Source organism: Camelus bactrianus, chromosome 20 (genome assembly GCF_048773025.1).
Source record: "Camelus bactrianus isolate YW-2024 breed Bactrian camel chromosome 20, ASM4877302v1, whole genome shotgun sequence".
NCBI classification, from domain to species: Eukaryota; Metazoa; Chordata; class Mammalia; order Artiodactyla; family Camelidae; genus Camelus; species Camelus bactrianus.
Genome location: NC_133558.1, coordinates 20517395 through 20544857, shown reverse-complemented (window position 1 = coordinate 20544857; position 27463 = coordinate 20517395). Strand labels below are relative to the sequence as shown.

Sequence of the window (27463 nt, the reverse complement as noted above, 5' to 3'; positions counted from 1 at the left end):
ATGATCGTCTGGTTTTTGTCCTTTCTCTTGTTGATGGGATGTATTACATTGATTGATTTGCATATGTTGAACCACCCCTGGGTCCCTGGGATGAACCCCACTTAATTATGATGTGTAATCTTGAGAAGTGATGTTAAATTTTAAAATGTAATTTGGAAATTATTTACCAATTAACTTACCTCCTCTTTTAATAGAAATTGAAAACAAAATCTTGTATTTATAGACACATGATGCATCAGGTATCTAGAAATTTAATGAAAACAGAGTTCTGTAGTTCGACAAAGGGACTGAACAGGAGACATAGCTGTGGAAGTCACGAGTATGTGGGTGAGAGCTGACTTCTAGAGTATGGATGGGAAATAACATCCAGGAGGAAAAGAGAAGAGAATCTAAGACTAAATCCTAGGAAACAACATTTTAAAAGCCAGTACAAGGAGAGTCTGCAAGAAAAAGAAATGATTGAGGCAGATGAGTGGAAGGGTTTGACATTACAGAGCCAAAAAGGAGAAAATGAGAAGAAGGTTTTGATCAAGAAAGTCCAATTCCTCAGCTAGATGAGATATTTCACTCATGTTTGGCTGGTTGTATGTCTGCATATTTATTTATACGGTACCTTATTCTAAATAACAATTTTGAACAACTCTTTAAAAATGCTATCAAAACAACAATGAAGGGGTGGGGGTAATAGCTCTGTAGTAGAATGTATGCTTAACATGCACAAGGTCCTGGGTTCAATCCCCAGTACCTCCATCCAAATAAATAAATGAGTACAAATAAACTGAAGAGATTAAATCAAGCAAAATGAAAATATAAAATAAAATCAAGAGAGAATATATATCGAAAATCTACAATTATTAGAAATATATAAGACACAAATTGACCTGAACTTCTAGCAGCAAACACAAGGAGGGAAACATGAGCAGTTAAATTCATTCAACAAATATTTATTAAGTAACCATAATGTAACAGCCATTGTAACCTTGGGCTTTGGGATGCATGTCCCCTATGGGACTTATATTTTGGAGGAGACCTCAGCATCAATCAAATAATCAGGAGTAACTGTAAATTGAAATAACTAATCAAAAGTTAAGGAACAGTATTCTGTGAGACCAACTAATGGAAAACATTCCATTTAAATTGGAGAGAGAGCCTGAGCATCAACTGAATGAGTAGCAATGAACCAGAGAAAGAGTTCAGGGGTGAGGGCAAAGTAAAAAATAAGTCTGTTTCTCCACAGCAATGTCACTGGTATGTAGCCCCATCTTACACAAAGAGTGTGGTTCCTGGGAAGGCAAATCTTATGTATGGTCAAAATGACTATTAAAAATCCTTTATCTTTCTCCTCAAGTACAGCTCCATGGCTGGGGTGGACAGCCCCATGCATAAAGTAGGCATATAATGTATAAAGTTTACAGTAATGGACATAACATTATAAATAGGGTTGCAACAAATGAAACATGCATTTTAAACATGAAAATCATATTCAGTGCTTGAACAACTCAGATGGAACAGAGGTCTCATAAGAAACAAAAGTTAACATCTCCCTTTTCACACTGAAACCAAGGCTGACACGTCCTGACTCGAGTGAAATAGTTTTCCATTTACATCGCTGCCTTGTTTTGCCTGGTTCTTTTTTCTTCCCTTGGCAGAAAATTCATAGTCGAACTTCTTACTATTCTTTCTGGACTTACTCAGGCAACTAGTCCTCTTGTTTACAAAGATTATTCCTCTTTTGTGTGGATGATTCATATCACACGCGTACCTTTCTTTTTTTTTCCTCTAGTTTGAAGGAAATATGCCCATAGCTCATCCAAAAGTACTACACTATCATAAAGGTACAAGACAAACGGAAGTGGGGATAAGCATAATGCAAAATATATTAACATACAGAATACTTAAACTTCACACAAACACTCCAACAATGTATTTGTGTGACTTTGTTGTTGGGCTGAACCACTTTAATGAGTTTGTCAGTGCCTCCACTACTCCTTCCACACGCTGGGGGCAGGGCAGGGCCCCGCTCCAACCTACACTGCACTTCAGATTTTACGTCAGTCAGAGCCCAGTCAGGAGAAAGAAACCACATAAGTCATTTGAACAGGGAAAATTAGATGAGAAATTCTTAACTAGAAAAAGTAGTTAACTATTAAAGGAGGTAAAAAAAAAAACCACACTAAGGAATAGAGAAATAGCAGACATGGGGGGCACACGTTCCCTCTAGGGCTGAGGCAGACACCCAAGCAAAGGAGAAATTTGGGAGAAAACTCTCGTTAGAGAGGATCTGGGATTCAGAGCTTGTTGGGCAAAAGGGGACTGCAGCCCCCTGGAAAGTGAAGAAGTTCTGCAATGTGTCACCAGCCAAGGCTGCAGGGCAGGACATCACCCACTGGAGGACTGCAAGTTTCCACGGGAAGCAAGCCTCTGGAAAACAGCCTGCTGCAATGCCAGACACGTTCACGAAAAAAGAGAGATCTTGGACCTTGTGCAGGCCACTGGCTGTCCCATCGTAGGATCCAGAAGAAAAGCATCAGACTGACAACACAAGCCCTGCCCTCTGCTATGTCCGCGGTGTCCCCTTCACTTACTGACACTGCGCCACATGCGAGAGGAGATGTTTATGGGGTTCAGCTCCAGTACCACAAAGCAGGGGAAATACAGGGTAGATTGGGGACCAAGAGGCAACAAATTCATAAGGAGCACAGTCCACACTTTGGCCACTCAGCTGCCACACACACAGTTGAACTTCCACATAATAACACAACTCTGCCTTCTCACCCATTTGTAAGCTCCACTTACAAATGCAGAATTTCTCACCCTTTCCCCAAAATGAGGAGACAGACAGTCGCAGAAATTGGAGCCAACACTGCTCTGTTATCCATACCTCAAACACAGTCACAATGCCTTGGATCATTCTGGTCCCCAAAGACTATATTAAAAACATGACCTCCAACAACTTGAATATAAGCATAAGGGAAAGAAGAAGGGAGAGGAAGAAACTGGAACATGAACACAAATCAACACGCACTCACACATGACAAGAAAGAGAAAACATGCAAGGCTGGTAGAGTCCTCTTTCTGTCACTGGTCACAGGGCAGAATCGGGACCCATCACTTCTTCCACTTCCCACCTTCTGTGTCTTCTCACCCAGAACCAGAGCAGGTTCAGAGTTCTCCACCTGGCTGAGTGACCACACCTCCATTCCCAAAGGTCTCAGTCCTCAACAGTCCTGCTTCTCTTTCTTTGCTGTAGTTTTCCATTAACATTTACCATTGGACTCGGGAGTCCTGAGAGACAGTACGCTGATAGCTGGCTCCATGCTCGTGCTCAAACCTTTCTGCAATTCCCCCGGCCTCTGAAAGCTTTCTCTTCATTTATATCTTAATTCACACAGCAATTCTCTATTTTCCACTTGCTATTGACAAAAATTAAAAACCCACATCTTTCTCCTCAATTCTTTAAATAAACAAAGTACAAGTTTTTCACAGGTAATGGAAATTTACTGAGGTTTGGGAAAATCGGTGTGTTTCAAATCAACTTGTTTTCAAAACAGAAACAGGTTCACAGGTATAGAAAACAAACTTACGGTTACCAGAGGAAAGGGGGTGGCAAGGGATAAATTGGGAGTTCGAGATTTTCAAATACTAACTTCTATGTATAAAATAGATAAACAAGTTTATACTGTATAGCACAGGAAACTATATTCAATAACTTGTAGTAGCCTATAGTGAGAAAGAATATAAAAAGGAATATATGCATGTATGTGTATGACTGAAATACCATGCTGTATACACCAGAAATTGACACAACGATGTCAACTGACTACAGGTCAATTTAAAAAAAAAGGAAAATGGGTGTGTTTTATCCATCTCAGAATATGAAATACATAAAATAAAAATATCACACTACTTTCAGGAGCCACCCAACTCCCTGGAAATTTTTCGATGGTCACCTTTTCTGGCTTGATAGTGCAGATCTCTCAGATAGAGCAGGGACCCACTGTCAGCCTCTGGGTTCTTCTGCACAAACTCAAATTGGATAAAGGAAATACCACTTTATTCTGCAGAGTAATTCAAACTCTCATCACCTATCCTATTCAAACAGTATAAAAACCTCATGAAATATTTTTCATTACCAAAAGAAAAAAAAACTTCCCAAAATAAAATGCACCCTATCCCCAAACCAGCTCCAAGGGTCAACTTTTATAATCTGATACTTGAGCACATGGCATGAACTGACTCTTCTCCTAACCATGCACCCAGGAGTCTGTCTCCAGAGCAGGTGGGCAAGACTCCCAGCCATCAACAGTCCACTCTGAGGCCTTAATCACATGGGATCTCCAGCTCCAGGAAAGGCCACAGTGAGGGGTCTGGGACAGTGAGGGGGCCCTATGGGGTTGCAGCCCCAGGGCTGCAGGGGAGTAATGGAGACTGAACCCCCGGGGGAGCATCAGCACCACAGCCTGAGCAGAACCCCTCCTCTGGGAGGCTCACAGGCTCCTCCAGAGAAGAACTGTTAAGGGGCACAGGGAGCCCCTCAGACCCACCCGCCGTGGAGCAGACAGTCATGGACACATCTCCTGATATAAACATGAAGTATGGAAAGAGGGCCCCAGAGAAGGAAGCCTGAGGGAAGGAGAAAATGTGGGAGCCGTCAGTCATGTTATAGAAGGAGACATCCCCTTCCTCGTGGTCCAGGAACACCCCCACCTTGTGGGGAACCTGCCTACAGGAGAGCTCAGTTTTAGGGTTAGTACGGGCACAGTATCCACTTCCAAATCGACCCAAAACCCAGAACCCCCTATCTGGTGATTCTGCGTACCAACCTTTCCTGTTCACACCTTCCCTACAGACTCCCAGAGCCCACTCGCTTCTGTCTCCATTCCTGACCTCCACCTCCCAGTACCAGCGCCCGGCTGCGATGCTCTCAAAGCCCAGTACGCTGCAGATGTCTGATGAGGGATTATTGCAGTCCTTCCAGGCCACACTTTTCATTTCATGAGAGATGACAAGGTCTGAATGGGCAGATCCTGGATCCAGAGTGACAGGACCTGCAGAGAAAGTTGCCTGTCATACAAGGCCTTCCCCTGCCCCATAACAAGATCTCCCAACCACTCCCCAGCTTGGACTCCCAACTGCATGGGGGGAAGGCTAAGCTGCCTGAGATTAGAAACTTGTGAATCAAGCCCATGGCCCTCCAGGCTGGAGAAGGAACCACAAGGCTGATTTGGGGGTTAGGTATGTCCCAGGGCCCTTTAGGACCAGCCTGGACTCCAAGGGCTGAAACATCTCTACCTAGCACCCAAAGTCAGCCACACCCACCAGCCCCAACTATGTGACTATCACGGCCACATCCCACCCCACCACCACCGATGACACTGGCATCTGTATCATCACAGACAACTGAAGGGGAGGCCACGGGACAGCAGTAGGAATACTCAGAAAGGACACAAAGTCACTCACAGGCCTGGAACTTCTCCTTCCGCCAATCTACAAGAGAACCATGGGCTTCGTTTCAGGGAGTTTCAGAGACTATACACATTAGGGTCGGTACCTAATCTAATGAAACTTACTGATGAGAGAGATATAGGGAGAAATGCCTTGGAAACATTCAACTGATGCATTTATTTCTTCACACACACACACACACACACACAGAGAACCATCATGCTGCAGCCTCCCATGAAGGCTAAGCCACAAACCTTAATACCGAGGGACTGAGAGGCTTGATGTCAATTTGAACATAAACATCATTGCCCAGATTTCACTATAAACTAATGCTTTCTCAAGGCCCTAGTCATACAGCTATCCTGAAAGCTAGGTTTTCTTGAGAAAGAACTGGGGAGATCATAATTTTCAAGGCTTCCATTTAATGATCAAGAACTAATTGAGCTGAATGTGCAGGTTACCTCCAAGACATCGGTAGACAGAATACAACTTGGCTGAACTGAACTCAAAGGATGACTACAAGCCTTGAGTACAAACAATCCAGGACAGAGCATCAGAGAGGTCTTCCCCAGCTTGGAGGCAACAGAGAGGTTTCAAGGAAGGAGAGAGATGTTCAAAGTGAGAAACACATATATTCAGTGAGAGGAAAAGACACTAACGAATTCTCTTCACCTTTTCACAGGGTAGTGAAGCAAAAACATCCCTATACAGAAAGGAGAACCCAAAATATTGGATCTAGTCATCTGCTGCCCCCGATAACTGCCCAGAAAGTTTGGAAGCTTCCAGGAGAAACTCAATGTGCTAGGCTCCCAAAGATGTCCATATTCTAAACTCCAGAATGTGTGAATACATTGTGGCAAAGGGAACGTTACAGACGTGATTAAGATCCTTGAGATGGGGTCACGGGTAGAGGGGGAACAACAGTGTCCAAATAGCAGCACAGGACCTGCCACTCCTCAGCAGACCCCAAGCCAAGCGTCTTAAGGGCCAGCTCAGGCTAGTCTCCACACGGTGATGGCCGGATGCAACTAAGAGGACAGCATAGGGACCCCTACCCCACTGACTCAGAGCCACATAATCTCTTCCAACCTTCATACTCCCTTTTAGGAAGAAGAAAAGAAGCTTGTGGGGCATAGCAAAACCTATAAAAGTCATAGGACCCTGAAATGTCTGCACTGGGAGAGCTGTTGCCTCCAACAGGGTGGAGACTGGGGAACAAGGTTAGAACCTTTATAGAAATAAGTAAATGACATTTTCTTGCACATTTGGGGTATAAATATATGACCACTATTTCCACTTAAGACAGGTTTATGCAGAAATTCACATTTCGATCTCTGTTGATTTGCTTGATGGAAATAAGATCACACAAAATGGCCTGACTCATGTGACCCTTTGAGAAGAAAATGAACTCTAATTCACTTGTTCTTCACAAAGGCACTAGTTGATACCAGATATAAACTTCTATATCACAGCCAGCAGAGGTTACCAAAGAAGAAAGAGGAGGAGGAGAAAAGAGATTTGGCATTTGTGAAACTCTACAATGTGTCCAGTGTTCTGCTATTCTTCACTTAATTTTCACAGAAAATCAGTAAGTTGCAAATCATTTTTTCAATTTTGTGAATTAAAGACGTCAGACTTTTCATCACCTCACACCATTAATCTGTCAATATAAAAATGTTGATTCTAGTGTAATGGGGTCTGTCCTTACAGAAATAGAAAGGTGTATACAGGTATACATTAAAACACACACTCTTTAATCAGGCAGACAAGGGGGCAGATGCTAAAAGAAGACTATCTGACCCTCAGGTTTAACATATAAATCCCAGGGAGAATCAGTAACAATCCCGAAGGCGAGATCCTCACTCCTCACACCTCCGGTCCCCAGGCTGCCTTCACCCCTTGGAATACTTCTCTCCATCCCTCACAGTCTATATTTCTGACCATAAAAAGAAACATTCCAAGCTAGGAAAGGGCATTGAACACAGGTTCAGAGGATACAGATTTTTAACTCACCCCAAAGCTGATGGGGCCTCTGGACAACCCCCCTTGCAGTAGCATCCCCCGCACCACACTCCTGCCCCAACCACCACAAGAAGGTTGAGGTGGTCTCATTATCAGAGACAAAATCAATTAGGCAGTTCCTTTAAAATGGTTTTAAAATAAGTGTCTTTACTGAAATTTCTCAAAGAGGAATCGAGGAGCTGATTACCCTTTATGCACCGAAGTAACTTGTACATGTGCCGTGTGCTCCCCAACTCAGAGCTACATGGCTGTGACTTGTGGTCCCTCTTCCACCCTCCAAGCCACCCCAAATCTCTATAAGGTGAATCTCAGACACTCTACTTCCTCATCATTGCCTCCTCTCTTCCTCCTTCTGGTCTTATCTTCCCTGATTTTCTCCCCACCCTTTTTCTGGGAAACAATTTTGATTCCCCTAGGTTGCTCCTTTCCCAGTCCTCACACATTGCCCCTAATAAGCCCAACAAGGAATGAGCCTATCAGCAAATAAGATTTCACAGAAAAGGAGAGAGAATGATTATTACATTTGGTTCCTGTTACACAAACATATACATAGGATTTTGCGTATAATTTCTGATCTTTCACAGACCCTCATCCTAAGAATCCATAAACATCCCACGGGTTCTGGACCCCAGATTCAGAAAACTTGTTCTACAACAACTAATTCTTCAGCAACCAAGGAGGCTTGGAGGAAGAAACACAGCCTGGACAGGGAGTCAGAGCATAAGGAGCAGAGAGAACACCAATACCCAGAGGACAAGGAAGAAGCGGGAAAACCAAAAGTAGATCCAAAAGAGTAGGAGTTTTGGAGCGACACGGATCAAGAACCAAAAGGCTCCCTTAGGAAAACCTGAGTCCCAAGCAGGCAAGCATGGTTTCTGGAATCTTCTCGAGATGAGAGATTCCTGAGTCATTATCCTGCTGCCATCTCCCCACACAACTGACGTCTCCATTGTCTCTGCACCAACAAGAAGTAGCAGCTGGACAAGGAGTTTGGGGAGAGTGTTGCTAACCCTAACAGTGACCTGCGGGGGGATAGCCCAGAATGGAGGCAGCCCTGTGTTCCCACAAGAAGTCCCTGCAGACTCCAGATGGAGACTACAGAAGTGATAAGGAGACAGATCACCAACCCCTCCCTGGTGTGGGGGCCCCTGATGGAGAAGAGGGCAGAGTCCGGGCTGGGAAGGGGAGGCCACAGGAACTCAGAGCCACTCACCTGCATATAGCTGGGCCTTCCTCCAGGCTGAAAGGGAACACACCCTGGTGAGACCTCAGCTAGAACCAGCCCACTCAGCGTGACTCCGCTGGCCCTTGCCTCCCCTCTGTTCTGCAGGTGAGACTAACTGCAGTGGGGGAGAGGCTGGAGACAAGGTGACCTCCTGCCACGTGCAGACAGCAGGTCCCACGCGGAATCCCCTGGACCACAGGGCAGGAGGCCTGCGTTGCAGGCTGAGTTCCTCCACTGTCCCGCTCCTACGATGCGACTTTTGGCAAGTTACTTAGTTGTTCTGTGCCTAAAAAACCTCAAACATTTTTGGTAAGGAGGAATATACCTCGGTGATAGAATACATGCTTAGCATGCTGTGGTCATGGGTTCAATCCCCAGTACCTCCACTAAAACATTTAAAAACCTCAAAAATTAATATACAATCTGCATTCACTATTGCCACTAAGGATCAAACAAATAAAAGACAAATTATTACATTGTTCTAAGAAAGAATTCTCATATCCAGTCTTTTTCTGGCAAAGATATCTTTGGGAAATCACTTCAAATGGGAATTATATAAGCACAGGAATGTGAGGTGAGCTCTGGGGTAAAAGTGGCCAATCGTTCTCAGATGAAATATTTCTAGACATAAACATCATTTTTCTGGGCTGTTGACAGCCCAGCCCATGACATTTCCATGCACGGTCAGCTCAGTCCGCCCCCTCTCCTAACAATCACTTTTTGATCAGCACCCACAGAAACTGGACAGACTATACTCTTCTCGGATGGTGTTTTGAGGTGGAGACAGAAAGTCACACTCCTAAACTTAATCACCCCCTTCATTTATAGCTCCTTTAATGACATCTCAGTGCACGTGGTTTTGGCTTCCAAGTACTGACTGAAAACCAGATGCATTCAAGGCTTGAAACTATCCGTATAGCGGGTCAGTCAGTGTTGGAATAAGACCCCAGTGCATGGCAGGCCCCAGGGGTCACCGTCACAGCCACGCTCTGAAGCACTGGGTAGCAAAGAGCAGCCCTGATCGGGGAGACCCCTGGAGCTGGGTTCTGCCTCCCACCAGCTTCCACATCCACCCCAGGGGAGGGGGTCCACATGTTTGTGTCTAGACAGAAACAAGGACAGCGGTGCCCTGGCACAGGCAGGAAAGGAGACCCAAGCACATCTGGAGAGTCACTCACCAGCCAGGTACACTGACTTCCTCCAGGCTGAAAGGCAACGTACAGGAAACACATGAGCTGAGAACCAGGTCTCCTACGACGGGGATGCATAGAGCTCAGGAGGAAAAGCAGGACTCACCAAGTTGTGCCTGGAGTTCACCTGAAAGAGAGTGAAAAAAACGCATGAACTCCCATCCCTGAGAAAAAGAATCCACAAAAACAACCTCTTTGTATGTGACCTGGAAGACGTTCCCACTCCAGACCCGTCCGAGCCTCCACGGCTCCGGCCGTCCTCCCTGCATCTCCCCAGCCACCCGCTCCGGGCCTGGATTTCCCTGGAGGGCTGGAGCCCAGGACTCGGCCCTGCGGTCAGCTTGGCCCTCTCAGCACAGGCTGCCACACTCGCCAGCCGTGGCCGCTGTCCTGTCTTACCGATCTCCTTCCGCGCCTCCTCCTGTTCCCGCTGGTCCTGCTCCTTATCCAGGCAGAGACTCTTCTTTTTCGCAACCTCCTGTAACTTTGTGGCATGTTCTCTCCTGGTGTAACATCCAGCCCCAAGGAGTAGGATCATCAGCACAGTCAGGCTCACCTGGAAAGCCAGCTTCCAGGGAGACGCCTGGGGGAAGAAGGGTGCTGCCGCCCAGCCACAGACCCCGTCAGGGCCACAGCCCGGGGCGGCCCAGCCCGGCACACTCAGGAACGCCCGACCCTCCTCCCGCCCTGCCGGAAGCTGGGAGCAGCGCTGACCTGGGATGAAAATGGCCATGGCCTTCTCCTGGCCCAGGACAGGGTTGAGGAGGGAGCAGGTCACGTTCCCCACAGAGCTGTCTCTCACCACCAGAGTGGCCTCCACACTGAACAGCCCTTCAGCATCCTGGGCGTGGGCCTCAGAGAACGCCAGGAACTTCCCTCCACGGAGGTCTCTCCACTGCACCTGGGGCTTCGGGAACCACCCCGAGGCCATGCACACCACGCGGACCCCGTCCTCCTCCGGGCCTGTGATGCGCACTGCAGGGGCAGAGCCCACACCTGCGGGAGGGAACATGTACAGCCCAGGGGGGGTCGCCTGGCTCCAGGCGACCCTGGCAGCGTTACGTGTACACAACTGCAGGGGGAGCCACTCATTCTGCATTCTGGGGACTCTGGGGACAGGCTGCCCCCTGCAAGGAGCAAGGCAGTGGCCCTGACACGGGGAACAGAAGGAAGGAGACCTACAGGGACTCGGGGGCTGGGGCCCTTCTCCCCAGTCAGCAGGTGGAACGGCTGACACCCAGGTGAACAGCGGGAGGAATCTGGCCCAGGGTTCCATCCCTGTCCTAACGATCCTCACCTCACACACTCTCCCAGGGCGCCTGCTTCCACACCCACTGCCTCTCTGTAAATCATCACCAAAATTAGATCAGCTGACGACGCTGTCCCCTGAGGAACCCTCTTATACCTACAGTTCACCTCTGCTGGGCTTCCTCACACCCACTTCAACCTCAGAGTCCCAGAACTAAGGATGTGACTTTGCCCTGTCAGTGATAGGTTATGAAAATTAGGCAGGATCTTCACTTATCTTCATGTCCAGCTCGCCCTCTGCTACACACTTTTTAGTGCCTTCACACTGTGCCCCTGGGCTGGGTCATGGGACTTGACCGGCCAGTGGGAGATCAGCCATGTGACTCGAGCAGAGGCTGTAAAGGGCTTGCGCCTTGGGCTGCCTCCGCCTCAGGAAGAACCTGTTTGGTCGAGCGCAGCCTTTGCAGCTGAAGCTTTCCTACAGTCACTTCAACAAACCCCTGTGAACAGACCCAGCCAAGGTCCTCATGTGACCTCCTCAGCTGACTGTAAGGACAAATAAAATTTTAAAGTAAGAGGCTTCATTCAAGGGAAGAGGTTTACCACCTCTTTTTCTTAAATCGTTTACTTTGGGAAACCTGTAATTGTAGGTACTTTCTCCCCTCTTTGAAACGTACATAAATCCTTTTGGAAAAGCTAGATAGGCTTCTGCCAGCTTTGTGACCCAGGAATGGCTTTCTCTAGAACCTGGGGGCCATCTCTCTGAAAAATAAACATCAGGAGAGCTGGTTCTCCCACTTTCCCCTTCCCTGTGGGAGGGTAGGAGCCTAACTTCAGGGGGCACTGTGCTCCAACGTGTAAAGCTTTCCCCCGTCATAAAGATATGAGGATTTATTTTCCTCTGGGTAAAGCCAATTAGCTAACATGGATGATTACCTCAAATACCAGGAAAATTTAGGGTGAACCACGTGGCAAATGGTGCTTCCAAGTCCTATGACTTGAGGATTAGTTAGGTAATCGGTTGCATCTGCTTGGCTTTATAAAAGGGGGAGATTTCTTTTTGTCTTTGCCATCTCTTGGTAGATTGCCTGCCATGTGTATCACATTCTGCTTTAATGCCCTTTTAAAAATATAACTGTTTTCTTTCTCTACTAACTTTGTCAAGAGGATTTTGGTTTCGGAGGTTTTGTTTTTAATTATATTTCGCCAACGTGACTAAAGATGTATAAGTCAGCCCAGGTGAGGTCAGTCAACTACTGTCCAAATCAGCTGTACTTCCTTAACGCCTGAAGTAAATAAATGGTTATTGCTGTATGCCACTGTGATTTTTGTGGCTCTTTGTTACACAGCATTATTATGGAAACAGGTAACTAACACATAAGTAACACATGTAAAATAAAGAATGCTGCCCACCATCCAGTTCTACAAGGATCAAGTCATTAGCCACTGCAGTCACTCACTGACAGTACATGCCAAAAGGAATTCAGGATGAAAAACAGGATAAGGTAGTCTGTGTTTTGGAAAAACAGACCCCCTAGATAGTTACAAATATCTCAGGGGGGAAAAAATTTACTGAACCTAGATTCTTGCATCTTCCCATACATAGCAAAGCTTTAAAATCATTAACTGAGGTCTCTGATCCTCGTGACTAGCAATAAATTTGTACCGAGATGCATGCTTGACTGTACCCGTTCCCTAGCCAAAATTCTATATATACTGACTGCTCTGCCTACCGCTTTGGGTCAGTTTTTCACAGCTACTGAGAGGCTGTTTCCCAGAGTGTACAGCCCTCAGTAAGATCCTGAAATAAACTCAGCTCACAGCTCTTAGGTTGTATGTGTTTCTTCAGTTGACACACATAATTTTCAATATCCCTACCACTAACAACAAACAGCCAAGGCAAAACCTGGGAGTTTCTACAACCCCCCTTCCCCTCCACACTCTTTGTATCCCTAGATGCACTCACTCAGCTGAGTCTACTTTCTAAACCTCTGATGTGTGATCCCTCCTGTCCCTCTCTACGTGACGTCACTGCCTCTACTTGAGGCATCCTCTCCGCCCCATCCCTGCATCCGTGCCTGCAGCCTTGCTCACCTTCCATCCAGCCTCCTCACAGCTGACAAAGGGGACATTCCTGGCCCTGCTCCCTTTAAAATTTCCTCAGCCATGAAACAAAACTCCATAGCCCAGCACACAAAGTCTTCGATGACCTGGCATCTGCCTTCCCTCCCAAACACCTTCTCTCGTCTTCCTCCCAACTCCCACTACCTGTGCCCCTCCTGGACGACATACTCCAGCCCCGAGGACTCGATGGTTAACTGCTAAGAACTATGATCAACATGCTGTATGCGCCCCCTGCCTTCTCACGTTCCCATCCATCAACCTCAAGGGATCTTTGGAACATTGTCTGGTGAATACAAGTGCCTGCTCGAGTGTATTACCTATAAACTCTTCCTGACCATCTCGGAGAGCATGAAGCAACCCCTTCTGCACACCCCATACCAGGAACATCTCTTCATCATTCCACCTCTCATCACCCTCCCATTCACTCGTCTTACCAACCATCATGGCCTCCATGTGTGCCCAGTGAAAACCAGCCACACTCCTACCTCAAGGGTTTCCCACTGGGTGTTTTCTCTGCTGGGAACACTTGGCTAAATCCTGACTTCCTTTCAGCTTCTGCTCAAATTGTCAGTAAGTCCCACCCCAAGCCCCCATGTAACACTGAAGCCCTCCTCACCCACATCCTGGTCCTCTTCCACTGTTTGACTTGGCCTTTTATCCTAAGTGCTTACCACCTGATAACATCCTCTGTAACCTCTTGATCTAAGTATTTAAGTACTGCCTCTAGAACATAAACTCCACAGCACAGGGAACTTTGTTTGGTCCACTGATGTGTCCCAGGTTCACAGAAGATGACATGGCACACAGTAGGGTTTCTATGTATTTGCACTGAGTAATGGAAGGAATTAATGTACCTCCTGTTCCTCATCTATAAACTGAGTGGTCCATTTACGTGGTCCCTGAACTTCCTCCCAACCCCAATATTCCGCAACTCAAAAATATCAAGTCACCAACCTGCCACCTTCAGCTCCAAAATGGCCTCTTCGTAGAAGCCTCCCTTTCTGAAGAAGCAGGTGAACAGCCCATTGTCGGCAACCTGGACCTTATGGATGCGCACGGCAGCTCCCCCCTGAGTGAGGAGATCCCTCACCAGTGAGGTCCGCCCTACATATTGAGCCACCTGCTCCTCATTCTGCTCCTGTCGGTTTTGATAGATGAACACGGCTTCTGAAAACTTGGAGCGGAACCACCTCAGCTCCATGTCTTCGACACTCATGGTCGGGGACACACGACAGGGCAGTGCGACATCCTGGCCAAGCACTGCCACGATGGGTTCCGAGGGGCCAACCACCAGGAACTCCTCTGTGGACACAGACATAGGAGCAAGAAAGTAGGAGAGACATAGACCGAGGGCAGGGAACACACACCATCGGGTGGGTAGACCCCGGTGTCAGATGAGATGACCAGTGAATTGATGGACTGAGCTGTGAACACTCTAAATATGGGCAAGATCTTCCAACCACAATTCTGTGACCCAGAAATAATGTCACAGAGAATCCCCTCATCTGTACTCCTGACTTCACGTCCTTTCATGGAGGGCTGTGATGCAGGGGTTTGCAGCCTTCAGCATGCAGTGCAATCAGCAAGAGGGCTTATAAATCACACACTGCTGGGCCCTGTTCCCATAGCTTCTCACCCAGCGGGTCAGGGCTGGATACCAGCATGTGCATTTCTAAAGAACCGCCCAGACGCAGATACTTCGATAAGATAGAGCCCTGAGCAAAGAGCATACCTGCGACTAGGTCAGACCTCCCAGATCCTTCAGCCACACCCAGGAACATCTCCACTGCCACCCCTAAAACTTTACTACTTCTGTTCATGTCTTTCTCCTCGGCTGCATCATACATGCACCAAAAAGCAAAACCAGTGCTATTTCCATTAAAACCTGCCCTCACTCTCATCACCCACAGGAAATCGTATCTCAGCTTGTTAAAAAAAAAAAAAAAAGTATTCACCCCACTGATATCTTCTCAGAGCCACTGGCCTTTTGAGACCTGGAGGATGGACCATGACACGACTCTTCTTCAGGAGAGCCCCGCTGGACATCCAAAGAAACACTTCTCAGGGAGGAGGGTACAGCTCAGTGGCAGAGTGCATGCTTGGCATGCTCGAGGTCCTGGGTTCAATCCCCAGTACCTCCATTAAAATAAAGAAATGAACCTAATTACCTCCTGCCTATACACGGAACCGTCACAAAAAAACAAAACAAAGACTGACTTCTCACCTCCTGAGCCGCTCAAACTTGGCCTGAGTCACCATGATCTCTCCCCTGGAGGATGACAGCAGACTGCGTCTCCCCGTGTCTTCCTCTCCCCACTCCCACATCTGCAGCTCTTTTCACTGTAACTCACGTCGCTACTCAGCTCACAGCCTAACAATGGCTCCTCAGATACCCCAGTGAAACACAGGCCAGAGGGACGCCCCCCAGGGCCTCTCTGACCCCCGGCTCTGCTTCTCTCCCTCTCGCTCACTCAGCTCCAGCCAACACTAGCCTCCACAGGCCTTCAACATCCCAGAAACTCAGGCAGCTTTGCACTGACTCTTCTCTCCTCCAGAAACCATCCACGCAAGGGTATCCTCACAGGCTCACCTCCCTCTCCTCCAAGTCTTTATTCCCATGTCACTGTGTTCACTGAAAACTGCTGCCGGCCCGCTTCCCACCTCCCACACCCCTGCCCGCCCCACCGGGGGCTACTTCACTGCCCCTCCTCTCATCTCTTGTAACAAAATGGAGATTACACTTGTTTCCTTCTTTTATTATTCATTGCTTCCTGCTCTACTGTAGTCTCCATAAAAATAGAAATGTGCCTGTTTTGTTCAAATATAGCACCTAATGCAAAGTCCACACCCTATAAATGTATGTGGAATGGCATGAAGGAGTGAAGGAGTAAGTGCTTAATAAAATGAAGCCAGGAAACAATAAAGGAATGGAAAGGAATTGTCACATTTTTGATAGCTGACTTTTGAAAACATCATAAACTCCTCACTGGGCAATTATCAAAGTCCCTTACCCTTATTTTATGGTTTAGATTGTTCTTAAATATTTAATTACAATTACCGGCTAGGGGAGCATAATCTTTCCAGAGAAGGGACTCTTCAAACAGCCACCCACTCCTGATGGACAAACCTGCCCAGCTGCTGGGTGGCTCCCATCCACCCAAGAGGGCCCCGGAAGAGGGATGGGGACACTCACCTACGGACCCCGCAGTGGGCAGCTGGACGAGGAGGAGCAGGCAGGTGAGATGGCAGAGCACAGAGTGGCTGCAGAAATCCTCCATTTCCTCGGGGCTGGGGAGAGAGACAGGGCAGCAGGCAGGGCCAGCCCAGAGCCCGGGGGCCCAGGGGGAGGGCAGGGGGAGGGCTGGCAACAGTCCCAGGAGGAGAGGGGCCTTCCCTTCCTGATCCTTATGCTGATGAGCTGGCGGGACCCCCACAACCCGGACTCCAGGAAAACACTGGGCCTGGGCTCCTCCCAGCCCTTTAAAAGGCCTCTGTGGTGCTAGACAACCGTTAGGTCGGCTTGGGAAAAAACACCCCTTTCCTGCCCACCCCAATGGCACCTGCAGCACAGCCCACTCTGCCCAGAAAGCCAGGCACTTCCTTTCTCAGCACCGGGGGCCCCGGGGCAGAGACCGGCCTCTGTCTCTCCATTATTCACAGCCACCAGTGCTGCCCCAGGACAGAGGGCCCGGACGCAGGCCCCTCACCACGGAGGACATGCCAGCTCCTGTCGGCGGCTGACCTGGGACCAGGAATCACCGAGAGTCCTCGGAGTGTGTCTCCTCCTCAAGGAGACAATGGGTCCCGTCACAGGCACCCAGTGCTGCCTTTGTTCCTTGTTTAGTTCACCTGAATTTCAGTCCACTTGGCCCTTTCCTGCGAGGGACCAAAGACATGGTCCTGCACCCAGGTGCCCAGTCAGTCCCACTAACAAGTTAATCCTTATTCTCAATCTCTTTTTTTTTACATTTCTCTCTTTATAATTATTTATTTTATCTACTTACTGGTGGGGGAGAAGGTAATTCAGTTCATTTATTCATTTACTTTTTAATTATTTTTGACAGAGGACCAGGGGTTGAGCCCAGGACCTCATGCATGCTGGGCACGCACTCTACCACTGAGCTGTACCCTCCTCCCATCCTCAATATCTTTCAAGAAGATTTCTGCATCAGCGTAAAAGACCCAGTGGAAACACAGCAGCGCAGGAGGTACAATCAGTCCTGGTCACAGAAGAGACCCCCAGATGACTTATTGCTCAGGGTGGGGGAGGAGGCAACTTAGGGTCCTAGGCAGGCAGATTCTGAGGCCTGAGTACTGGGTTCCCTCCAAGGCTGGGCCACTCTCTGTGACGACCTCACTCAAGTTTCTTGACTTTCTCTGCATGTTTCCCCAACTACAAAATGGACATATTAACAGCATCTCCATCCCAAGCTTTTAATGAGAATCACATGAATTTATATTGTTGTCACTACATGTAATTAGAACAGGACCCGGTCCTAGGAAGTGCTACAGATACAACATTGAATTAAATGAATGAAGGTGCAACCCTCACTGTGGCTGTCCTGGGTCATCCTGAGGCCACACTGTCATCCAGCACCACCCAGAACCTGCCCCCAGGCCCACCATGTGCTCAGCCTCCTCCTCACAGCCAGCTGCTCCCTGCTTCCTCTTCTTGGCTCACAAGGGACTTCAAAACCAACTTACCAGCTTAGAAAGGCTGGGACTTCTGAAGCGTCCCTTATCTCAGGAGCATTAGAAGATTCAGGGACCCCAGGAGATCCCAAATCTGCCCGCACAGTTTGCACCTCCACTTAGTGGCTCAGAGCCCCAGATCCTAACTCCAGGTCCAAATCGGAGTCTGAGAGGTGAGGGACTCCCAGGAGAGGGGACAAGAAGCCAAGTCTGGCCCAGGTTGACGGGTACCTGCAGAGACCAGCCCACGGGGACCCCGTCAGAACGATCCCGGACAGTGGAGTCCGCCCTTCTCTGACTCCTTCCACTATTTGAAAGTGAAACTTGCAAAAAGCATTCCCCGCAGACTCTGCCCTGCCCTCTGGACGGTCACCCCAGCTATCAAGACGGAAACAGCATGATCAGAGCAGCAAACGGAGAGGAGGTCCAGGTGCCCTGAAACAACGCTGAGGGGGACAGACAGGCACAGACTCAACAACCGCAGTGTGAGCACGTGCTGCCCTCCTGGACGGCTGGCTTCTAACCTCAGAGGAGGGCACTGTGTGTGGCACAGCCAGGACCGTACCCAGCCCCGTGCCTGGCTCTGTCCGGACCAGCCGCTCACTACTGAGATGATTCCATGTCTGCTGGTAAATTGCACACAAACACAGCCCCATGTGGCTGTTTCTTTTCTTCCCCAACCGATGACCCAGGAGCTCCCCTCAACCTGGCAACTGAGGGTCCTGCCCCAAACTGGCCTCTGTGCCCCGAAAACGGATTGACACTCAGAGGCAGAGTTTGGGAAAGACAGAAAAGAACAGCTTCATTGCTTTCCCAGGCAAAGGGAGCCACGGCAGGCTCATGCCTTAGACACTGTGAATCCATCTCAGAGTTGGGGTCTTGAGGTTTTATTGGAAAAAACTGGATGGAACAGAAAAGGTGATAGCAATCAGGGCGCTTTACAGGGTGCTGCTACATTCCCCTCAACCTCCATGAACCGTCCTGTCTTGGGGGAACTGCAGAGGGTCTGGTCATTCTTCTGAGACTATGGGCCCATTGCCCTCTTCCTGGAGCACAGCCCCTGGGCTGAAGCTGTTGTAAAGAGTGTGAGGGAGAAGCCCCAGGGGGACTCAGCAGCACAAAAGCAGTAAGGGAGGAAAGCAAACTGCAGGATGCCTTACAAAGAGTCAGCAAACAGTTTTAGCATCAGGGAAGTTAGTTCATTTCCTTTTCCTTCAAGGGGTTAACCCCAGGCATCAGGAGGTTCCAGGACCCGCTCCAGGACACTGGGCCTGCCCAGACCAATGGGACAGTGCCCTAAGGCTTGTTAAGATTTTAATATCACCCAAGGCTTGGTACAGCCACTCAGGACCGCCCCCCACCCCCCACCCCTGCCAGGCCCCAGTGGACACCAGGAAAGGCCCGGTTCTGTGGTCTCCAAAGGAAAACCAAGGAGACCGGGCCTTCCTCCAGCCCCTCCCTTCCCGCAGGTTCCTCACCTCGGTGAAGGCCACCTGTGGTCACCCAGTTTTCTCCAACAGAATCAAAGGGGCACTCTTTTGACACTCTCCTCTCCCACCCAGTCTACTTCCAACCTACCGGAAAGTTCCAGAGACTTCACAAATTCATGTCGATGGCCAGCAGCTACTTCCACGCTCCTCTCATTTCTCGCCTGGCTCAGACGACCTTGCTCAGGGAATTTGCTGACCTCCTGATCCCCATTATGTGCCCCACACACGTGCTTGCTGCGGTTTTGCTGGCACCCTGTCTCCTCCACAGCCCTCACCTGTGTCCGTCTGGGGAATGACTGGAATCCAGGAGAGGAGGCACGGTGTGTGCTGTTCACGGGTCCAGCACGTAGAAGACACTCGATAAACCTAAGTTGTCCTCGTTTGCAGGAGTCCCTTCCACAGCACATGAGCTACTCAGCCTCATCCACTTTCAGAAAATATTCTAGGCCTGAGAAAACACAAAGAAAACTGAGAAACATGAAGACTGTTACCTCTGAGCTAATGGAGTCAGCCCTGGTTGGATGCCACAGCCCCCCTCCATCTTCCCATCTACCCCAAACACAAATGCATCACTGACTACATCCCTCAGTGGGAAACGTCAGGTTCCTCCACCTTGCATGCTCCCTCCAGCCTGCCCTGTGCCCGGGGGTCATGGGTTAAGTGACTTTGGCTCGTGTCTCTCCCACTCCACCTGCCTTCTGCCCAGTGCTTGTCATTATTATCCTCATTGTGCAGTAGAGGAAACCACGTCTCACAGATTCACAACCACACACTGAGTACACTCAGTCCACTAGCTTTGAAGAGGAGGGAGGGGCTCGAGCTGCAGGGAGACTGCCCCCTGCCCACGCCCAGCGCCACACAACTCCACCCGAAGGACAGGCAGAAAGCGGACCCTGGACTCCGAAATGCCCCGAGGTGATCTGGCCAGAAAGCTTATCTCGGCCTGAATGCCAGCCCTTGGATTCCATACGGGGAGGGAGAGGGGGTGGAAATGACAAAGTACAGGGAAGGTTTTCCCCAAGCACCGGGAAGGACACTTGAACAACCGCAAGAGGGACAAAACAGCAAGCTTCGCCGCCCTCTGCCAGGCATCAGGGTCATGCTCCGGCTGCTTTACCAACAAAGACTGCTCACTAGCCACAGATGACTTTTCTTTCTCGAAATATAAATTTTCCTAATGTTAATGCGGTTAATATTTTACTTTCTTAACAGCCATATAATACCTCTTATCTTTTACTTGCTTCAAGTACTTTCAAAACAGTTTCAGATAAATACCTGAGCCATAAAACAACGGTGACATAAAATACATTGTGATTTTTCAATGTTACTGGATGGGAAGGAATAATCTCCCTTTTTTAAAAACACACAATCTGATAAAGCTTGTTTTAAAAGACACTTAAATCGAAGTGTTCACGGGGTTAAATTACACTGCAGGGAAAGTTAAAACAACTATTTCTACCTGCTCTTTTTCTGAAAAATAAAAAATCAGGCTCACACACACACTCACACAGGAGGCAATGGCTTGGTTCAACTTTAAAATTTTTCCTTCCTTCTCTAACCACAATGACCCTGGATGGTGGGGAACTCTACCCAGGGAGCTGCTGAGCAGAGTCCCCAAAGGCACAGCTGGGGACAGGACCATCCTCTGAACCTGGACTTCTGCCCCTCTAGTGAGGGCAGAGAATAGGCTGTCATCTCCAAACTGAAATATCCAAACAAATGTGGCTCAGGGACGTCCTAAGGACCCTCTCCCGCTCCCAGGAGTCGGCGCTGCCCCGGCCCACCAGGCCCACAGCACCTACCCGATCCCCTCTGAGTAGGCAATCCACTCTGCTTCCACAGTCTGAGGTTCCAGGGCACATGAGGGGGCAGCACTCCCACCAAGCCCTGAGGGGTATAAATGAAAATGAGTGAGACTGGGGGGAATGCAAACATGTAATAAATTTTATTGCACTATTAAGCAAAACAGAAACAGGAAATTAAAAGGAAAGGAAGCAGAGAGAAAGATAGTGTAAGAAAAGAAAGAGCAGGAAGGAGGGAAGCAAAGGAGGCAGGGATGGAAGGAAGGCGAGAGGGAGAAAGAGGGAAAAAGGAAGGGGTAGGATCCTCCTGGCCCTCGGCACTGACGTACCTGAGACAGGACACCAGAATGGGCACATCTGCCCAGGGTGTCTCAAGCACGTTCCCCAGACACTGACATGTCAGTGTGTGAGTTGCGGTGTGAGTGTTTCTACTGCCCCACGTGGGTGACCCAGTCAGCAACCTGGGAAGACTTGACTCACTCTCCCAGACCCACATGGGTCAGGCTCACCCGGGGTCAAGGCTAAAACAGACAACTCCTGACAGGAGGGAGTTCAATGCCAAGTCATGGGAAAGGCCCGCAGGCCTGGCACTTTGGCCTCTGAGAATCAGAGGAGAGCAGCCTGGGGCAGTAAAGGCAACAGAGGACCTGACCAAGCCTGAGAAGCTGATTCTAAGCTCCCCAGGATGCCCGACACCCTGTTCCTTCATGTCAGGGAGACTGGTCTCCGCAGACTGACCTGTAGGCTGAAGCCCTGAGGCCGGGCCCCTGCCCTCTGCAGACCGTCACCAAATACTCAAGCCCACCTGCTCCCAGTGCCATTTCACTCTCAGCATTACATCCTTGATTTCAGTGAATGTTGTACTACGCTCCTTGAGGAAAGTCTTCCTTTCTTCATGTTACAGCTGGGAGACGGAGGCCCAGGGTCATGGCTTCGTGTGTCAAACCCACAGGAGCCAGGCCCTTCCAAGCTCAGCTGACCTCTGAACAGGGGACCAGAGAGGGATGACCAGCCCCAGGGGTGCTCCAGGGATCTGGGGGCAAGAAGGGAGGCAGAAAAAATATTAGAAGTTCTATGATAAATGCTTTAATGTTATTTCTTTTAAGATATTGTCTGTATGTTTTTATAATATGTGTAACATTTGTGCGTATAAGATAGCTGCACGTTCAAATACATTATTGAACGGAGTGCGTGATCTAGAGAGTTCAGAGACCCTGTCTCTAAACTTTCACTCCGGAAATCCTCTCCAAAGCAGCAGGTCTCAGAGGGGGAAACAGCAGGACCACCCTGCAGCAGCTGCCTGGGACGCAGCCCAGAAGCTCCCTGGGTGGGAGGAGTAACCCAGGGGCCCCCAGAGTGGCTGCTCTGCGGGGTCAGCCCACGTTCCATCGGATTCTGCCGCCCTCTAGTGGTCGGCGCGGTGAACTGAAAGAGCGCTTCCCTGGGGAGGACACTGAGGGAGGAATGGAGACGCAGACACGGAATCTTAGAAAAGTGGACAGGAGCACAGGAAACCGCACACAAATCCTGCACGCTGCAGGATTCCTGGTCTATGAAGTTAAAGAACAGCAAAGTGCATGAGGAGACCCTGACCTGCTGAAGTCTAGTTAGGACAGAAAAGGGACACCCGCAGTGTCCCGGGGCTTAACTGAAGTCCTTACATTTTTTGTTTCTTTGTTTGCTCTTTTGTTTGGGGGGGCGGGGCAGTTAGGTTTTTTTTATTTATTTATTTTTAATGGAGGTACTGGGGATTGAACCCAGGGCCGCATGCCTGCTAAACACAGGCTCCACCACTGAGCTGTACACCCCCTGTGAAGGGCATCTGGACTTCCTGAAGAGTTAGCTCTTATTCATATTCTTTATTACTTTTATTTTATTTATTTTAATACAATAATATTCATTTTAAGGATAAAACTGTTTGCTTAGAAGAATATTCGGACATCAGCATCTCTGTCCAACCAAATCCCCACTCATTGGTCTGTCCCATAATGCTCCCCAAACTCACTGTTCCCCTGAAGCCTGGGAAGGTAAGGATGGACCCCTCCCACTCCTACCCCCACCCCCACCCCCACCCAAACACACACACACACACACACACACACACACACACACACACACACACTTCCTGACTTTGCAAAAGACCCAGTCTGCTCTCCCATTTCCCCCAAAACAACAGCTTTCCCCCTCCACCTGCCCCCTCCCCTTCCACCTCTACTGGCATCCCTGCTGAAAGGTTACAGGACACACTCCCTACACTCACTGGCTCAGTGCGCATTTATTGACAGCTGCAAGCATTTGTAGAAGACAAAGTCTCCTGCCCCAGGCAGCCTCACAGCCTGGCCACCTGACAGGACACGAGGTGAAGTGGAGAAAAATCACAAAACAAGACAACCCTCAGGTACTGAAGAGAAGTCACACCTCAGGGAGACGTGGGCAGAGCTCCTGGAGGAGTGCCCCCGATTTCAGCTTTGGTGCCCGGGGAAACTCTGAATTCCCTTGAACAAAACTGAAAATGGCAGGTCAGAGCCTGACCTCTCTGAGGAGGCGTCTTCCTTGCTGAGAAGGCATGGGCTCCGGAGAGCTGGAATCAGAGGTTCAAAGGTAGAGGGAGGTGTTAAAGGCTGAGTCCCAGGAAGGTGGGGGATGACGCTGAAGACTCTACCTGGTGGTGGAGGGGACCGCAGGCCTCAGCCACTCCGACGTGCACGCAGCCATCCTACACCCCCCTCAGCTTCTCCAGGTGCCAGTGTTCAGCAGCCTTCCCACCACCCCTCCCCTCTGGCCATGGAACAGTTCACTGCTACTATCATTCTTGGTGCGTCCTCTATCAGCCAAGGCAATCCACTCACCGCTCCGTCACACCCTGACCTTGATCGCCTCATCCGATGACAATGTCCTCCCTGCACCGCTCCTCTTGCGCCGCAGTCATACCTTGGTCTTGTCATTACCTGGACCTGTAACATCATAATCTCAGCTGTAAGTATCCCACACTGTGCCCAACACCTCCCGTCTCTGCACATCACTCTCTCGCCAGCAATTTTTCTACTCCCCAAACCTCCAACCCCTTTGACTCAGATAGTAAGAGATCCTACCGCCTTCCAACCTTACCCCACTTAGATTTTATGACCTGTTGTTATAATCGCCAACTTGCCTGCTCAAATCCCATTTCCCTCACTGCCCCTCATCATATCAGCCTGGCAAAAGCCTGGCTCTGGCTAAATCCAGCTTCCCACCTGCTCCACGCCTGCCTCCATGAAGCTGAAGCGGTTGGATAAAACATGGAGTATTTACAAGCACAGACTTCACGTTGGCCATTAGAAGTGCCCAGCATCTTCCTGGTCACCCACAAACTTTCAAGGCAATTATTTCCCATTTCATTCTTCTTCATTACACAACCTCCCTCCTCTTCATTTTCAACTAATAACCAACCTTCCGCTTGGGCATTGGACCCTATCTCTTCTCACCTACTCACAGACATTCCATCAGCAACCCTCTCTCTCCCACAACATCGCCTTTACCTCTGCAGTGCATCACACCCCTCAGCAAGAAAACATGTTACACTTTCTATCTTAAAAAATAAATAAGCAGAAACCTTCCCTAGTACCCAAATCAAGGTCTCTTTTTCCATTCCCAGTAAAAAAGAACCATGTAGCAGTATTTGTACAAGTGGACCCTGCGGGCCAGGAGGCCATCAAAGGTATTAGAATCGTGTCAACTTGAGGCTTACACTCGCCAAATATGGGACAAATTGAGCATCAATAAAAAATAATCACTGAGAGGGAATAAAACACATTAAAATGAATTTATTCATGGTTATACTGAATAAAAACTCATTGGTTCCCCTTTGGAGGATGCTAGAGAATGAACTCATTATCCTGAAAAGTGGTAAATAAAGAGTAAAGAAAGGTGCTAATCTGCCTTTCCTAAATAAATCGAATGGAAATAGAAGACAAGGCATAGTTTCTCTGTATGAATAAAATAAACAAAGACAGTATGATAGAATTAAAATATTACCACTTTACAACCCCTAATAAAACCATGGACCTAGGCAACACTCATCAAAGGGTGCCAACTAGAACTATATGCCTCCTGATGGAAAAACACAACACAACACTACCTATGACATACCCCTGCCAAAAAATAGATTCTGAATCATGTCAAGTCTGTAAATCTAACTACCAGTTTACAGGAAAAAATGAGGGAGGAAGAAGAACATGGTAAATGACATAGGATTGCAATGAGCAAATTTTAGAATGTGAAATATTCTATAGGAAACAAGTCGTTTCTTCAAAAAATAAATGTCAAGGAAAGAAAGATTAAAGAGACTTAAGCTCCTAATCTAACCATGAGAAAAAACACCAAACAAATTCCAAAAGGGAGGGAACATCCTATAAAATACCTAACCAGTATTCCTCAAAACCGTCCAGTTCATTGAAAACAAGAAAAGTCTGAAGAACTGTCCCAGCCAAGAAGGGCCCAAGGATACATGGCAATTACATATAATGTGTCCTGGAGGGGGTTCTGGCTCAGATAAAGAGCAAAAACATACATAAGAAAATCTGAAGACAGTATGGATTCTAATGAGAAGCTATCAATCTTGATTTATTGTCTATAACAAATGTACTATGTTCACATAAAATGTTAATAATAGGGAACACTGGGTGCAGGGTGCATGGCTTTATACTCTCATCTCAATTTTTCTATAAAATTAAAACTATTTTTAAAAACAGTTCTCCTTAGAAGACTGAAAATTCAAGAGACATATCAATCAAAGGCAATGAGTGGATCTTGTTTTGATCTTGATTCAAACAAATGAACTGCGTATATATTTATATATTGATTGGAAAATTTGGGAATTTTCAACATTGGCTGCATATTTTAGGATAGTAAGGAATAATTATGAATTTTTAGACATCATAATGTCACTGTGGTTATTTTCTTTAAGAGTCCTTATCCTTTAGAGATACTAAAATATTTGTGACAGAAATGATATAATGTCTAGGATTTGTTCAATCTAGAGTGGAGTGTGGGAGTAGAGGTGGAACCAGAGTGGTCTTGAATTCATGATGGTGGATAGTTGGAGCTTTTCCACTTAACTGTATGTTTGAGTTTTCTATAATAATAAGGTAAACTTTTTTCCCTTGACCTCGTATGCTCTCCTACTAGACATCTTTTTGTCTGCAACTAATTTTTTGCCTATTTTTTTCTGTTTAATTAACTTTCTTTGTTTTGAGATAATTACAAATTCACATGCAATTGTAAGACATAACACAGAGAGATTCTGTGTACCCTTTACCCTGTTTCCCCCAATATTAGCATCTTGCAAGACTGGACTATAGAATCAAAATTGGGATGTTAACATCAGTACAATCAAGACACAGAACACTGCCATCATCACAGGAATCTCTCATGTTGCCTTTTAATGGCCACAGCTGCTTCCTTTCCACCCCATCCTCTCCTTAACCCCAGATCACCACTAATCTGTTCTCCATTTCTACGTTTCTGCCATTTTAAGTATATCATATAAATTAACCATGCAATGTGTACTCTTTTGGGTATTTTTCCATGAAGGCTAAGTTAAGATATGTAAAAATGATAGTGGCTTGGACTAGGGTATTAACAGTGGGGATCAGAGGAGATAAGAGGTGGTCAGATTCTGGATTTATTTTGAAGGTAGAGCCACAAGGATTTAAGACAGATTAAATGTAGAATATGAGAAAAAGAGAGGCATCAGCAATGTTTCTGAGGATTTGGGTCCGAACAACTGAAAGAACAAAATTGCAAAGCCCAGTTCTATCAGCAGGGAGGAGAAAGCTTGGAGAAGATCACATCAGTTCTGGGCATGCTGAGTTTGAGGTACTCCTTAAACACTGGAAGTACAAGTTTGCAGTTAAGGGGAGTGAGTGGTCTACTCTAGAAACACAAATTTGGGAGTCATCAGTGGAAAGATAGATTCCCTTCATAGGGGATATTTAAAAATCTGATGCAAAGCATAAGACTGGATGAGATTACAGAGGGGCTGTGTGGTCCTGAGCAGGTGCACGCCGCCTTCCCTTAGGTGGGGATAACGCAAGATGTGGGCTGTGCCCCTTCCTGACATTGTCCTTAACTTCACTTCTGCCCACCACACCCTTGGTTCTCCTTCTCCTAACCCTCCTTCTCCATCCCTGCTACCATTTCTTCTTCTTTCTCTCAAGTCACAGCCTAGGGCCCCAACCTACTTTT

At 47.9% G+C, this 27463-nt stretch overlaps 1 protein-coding gene across 13 annotated transcripts in view; it reads right to left on the bottom strand.

The window, feature by feature from the left end:
* Positions 1-928: 928 nt before the first annotated feature.
* LOC105082424 (butyrophilin subfamily 1 member A1) overlaps positions 929-27463 on the bottom strand; it is a 50352-nt gene continuing 23817 nt past the window's right edge. The window contains exons 2-15 of one of the 13 annotated variants that reach the window (XM_074348417.1): positions 24088-24192; positions 22044-22271; positions 21239-21323; positions 19712-19884; positions 17959-18177; positions 16448-16542; positions 14209-14556; positions 10597-10878; positions 10282-10482; positions 9989-10009; positions 9871-9897; positions 8681-8707; positions 5461-5487; positions 929-5048 (exon numbers count right to left, since the gene is read on the bottom strand). In XM_074348417.1, the coding sequence (XP_074204518.1) occupies positions 4387-5048; positions 5461-5487; positions 8681-8707; positions 9871-9897; positions 9989-10009; positions 10282-10482; positions 10597-10878; positions 14209-14556; positions 16448-16532 (1680 nt within the window). In that variant the 5' untranslated portion in view covers positions 16533-16542; positions 17959-18177; positions 19712-19884; ... (1 more) ...; positions 22044-22271; positions 24088-24192 and the 3' untranslated portion in view covers positions 929-4386. The other 12 variants (XM_074348418.1, XM_074348424.1, XM_074348419.1 and 9 more) reach the window with 12 other exon arrangements.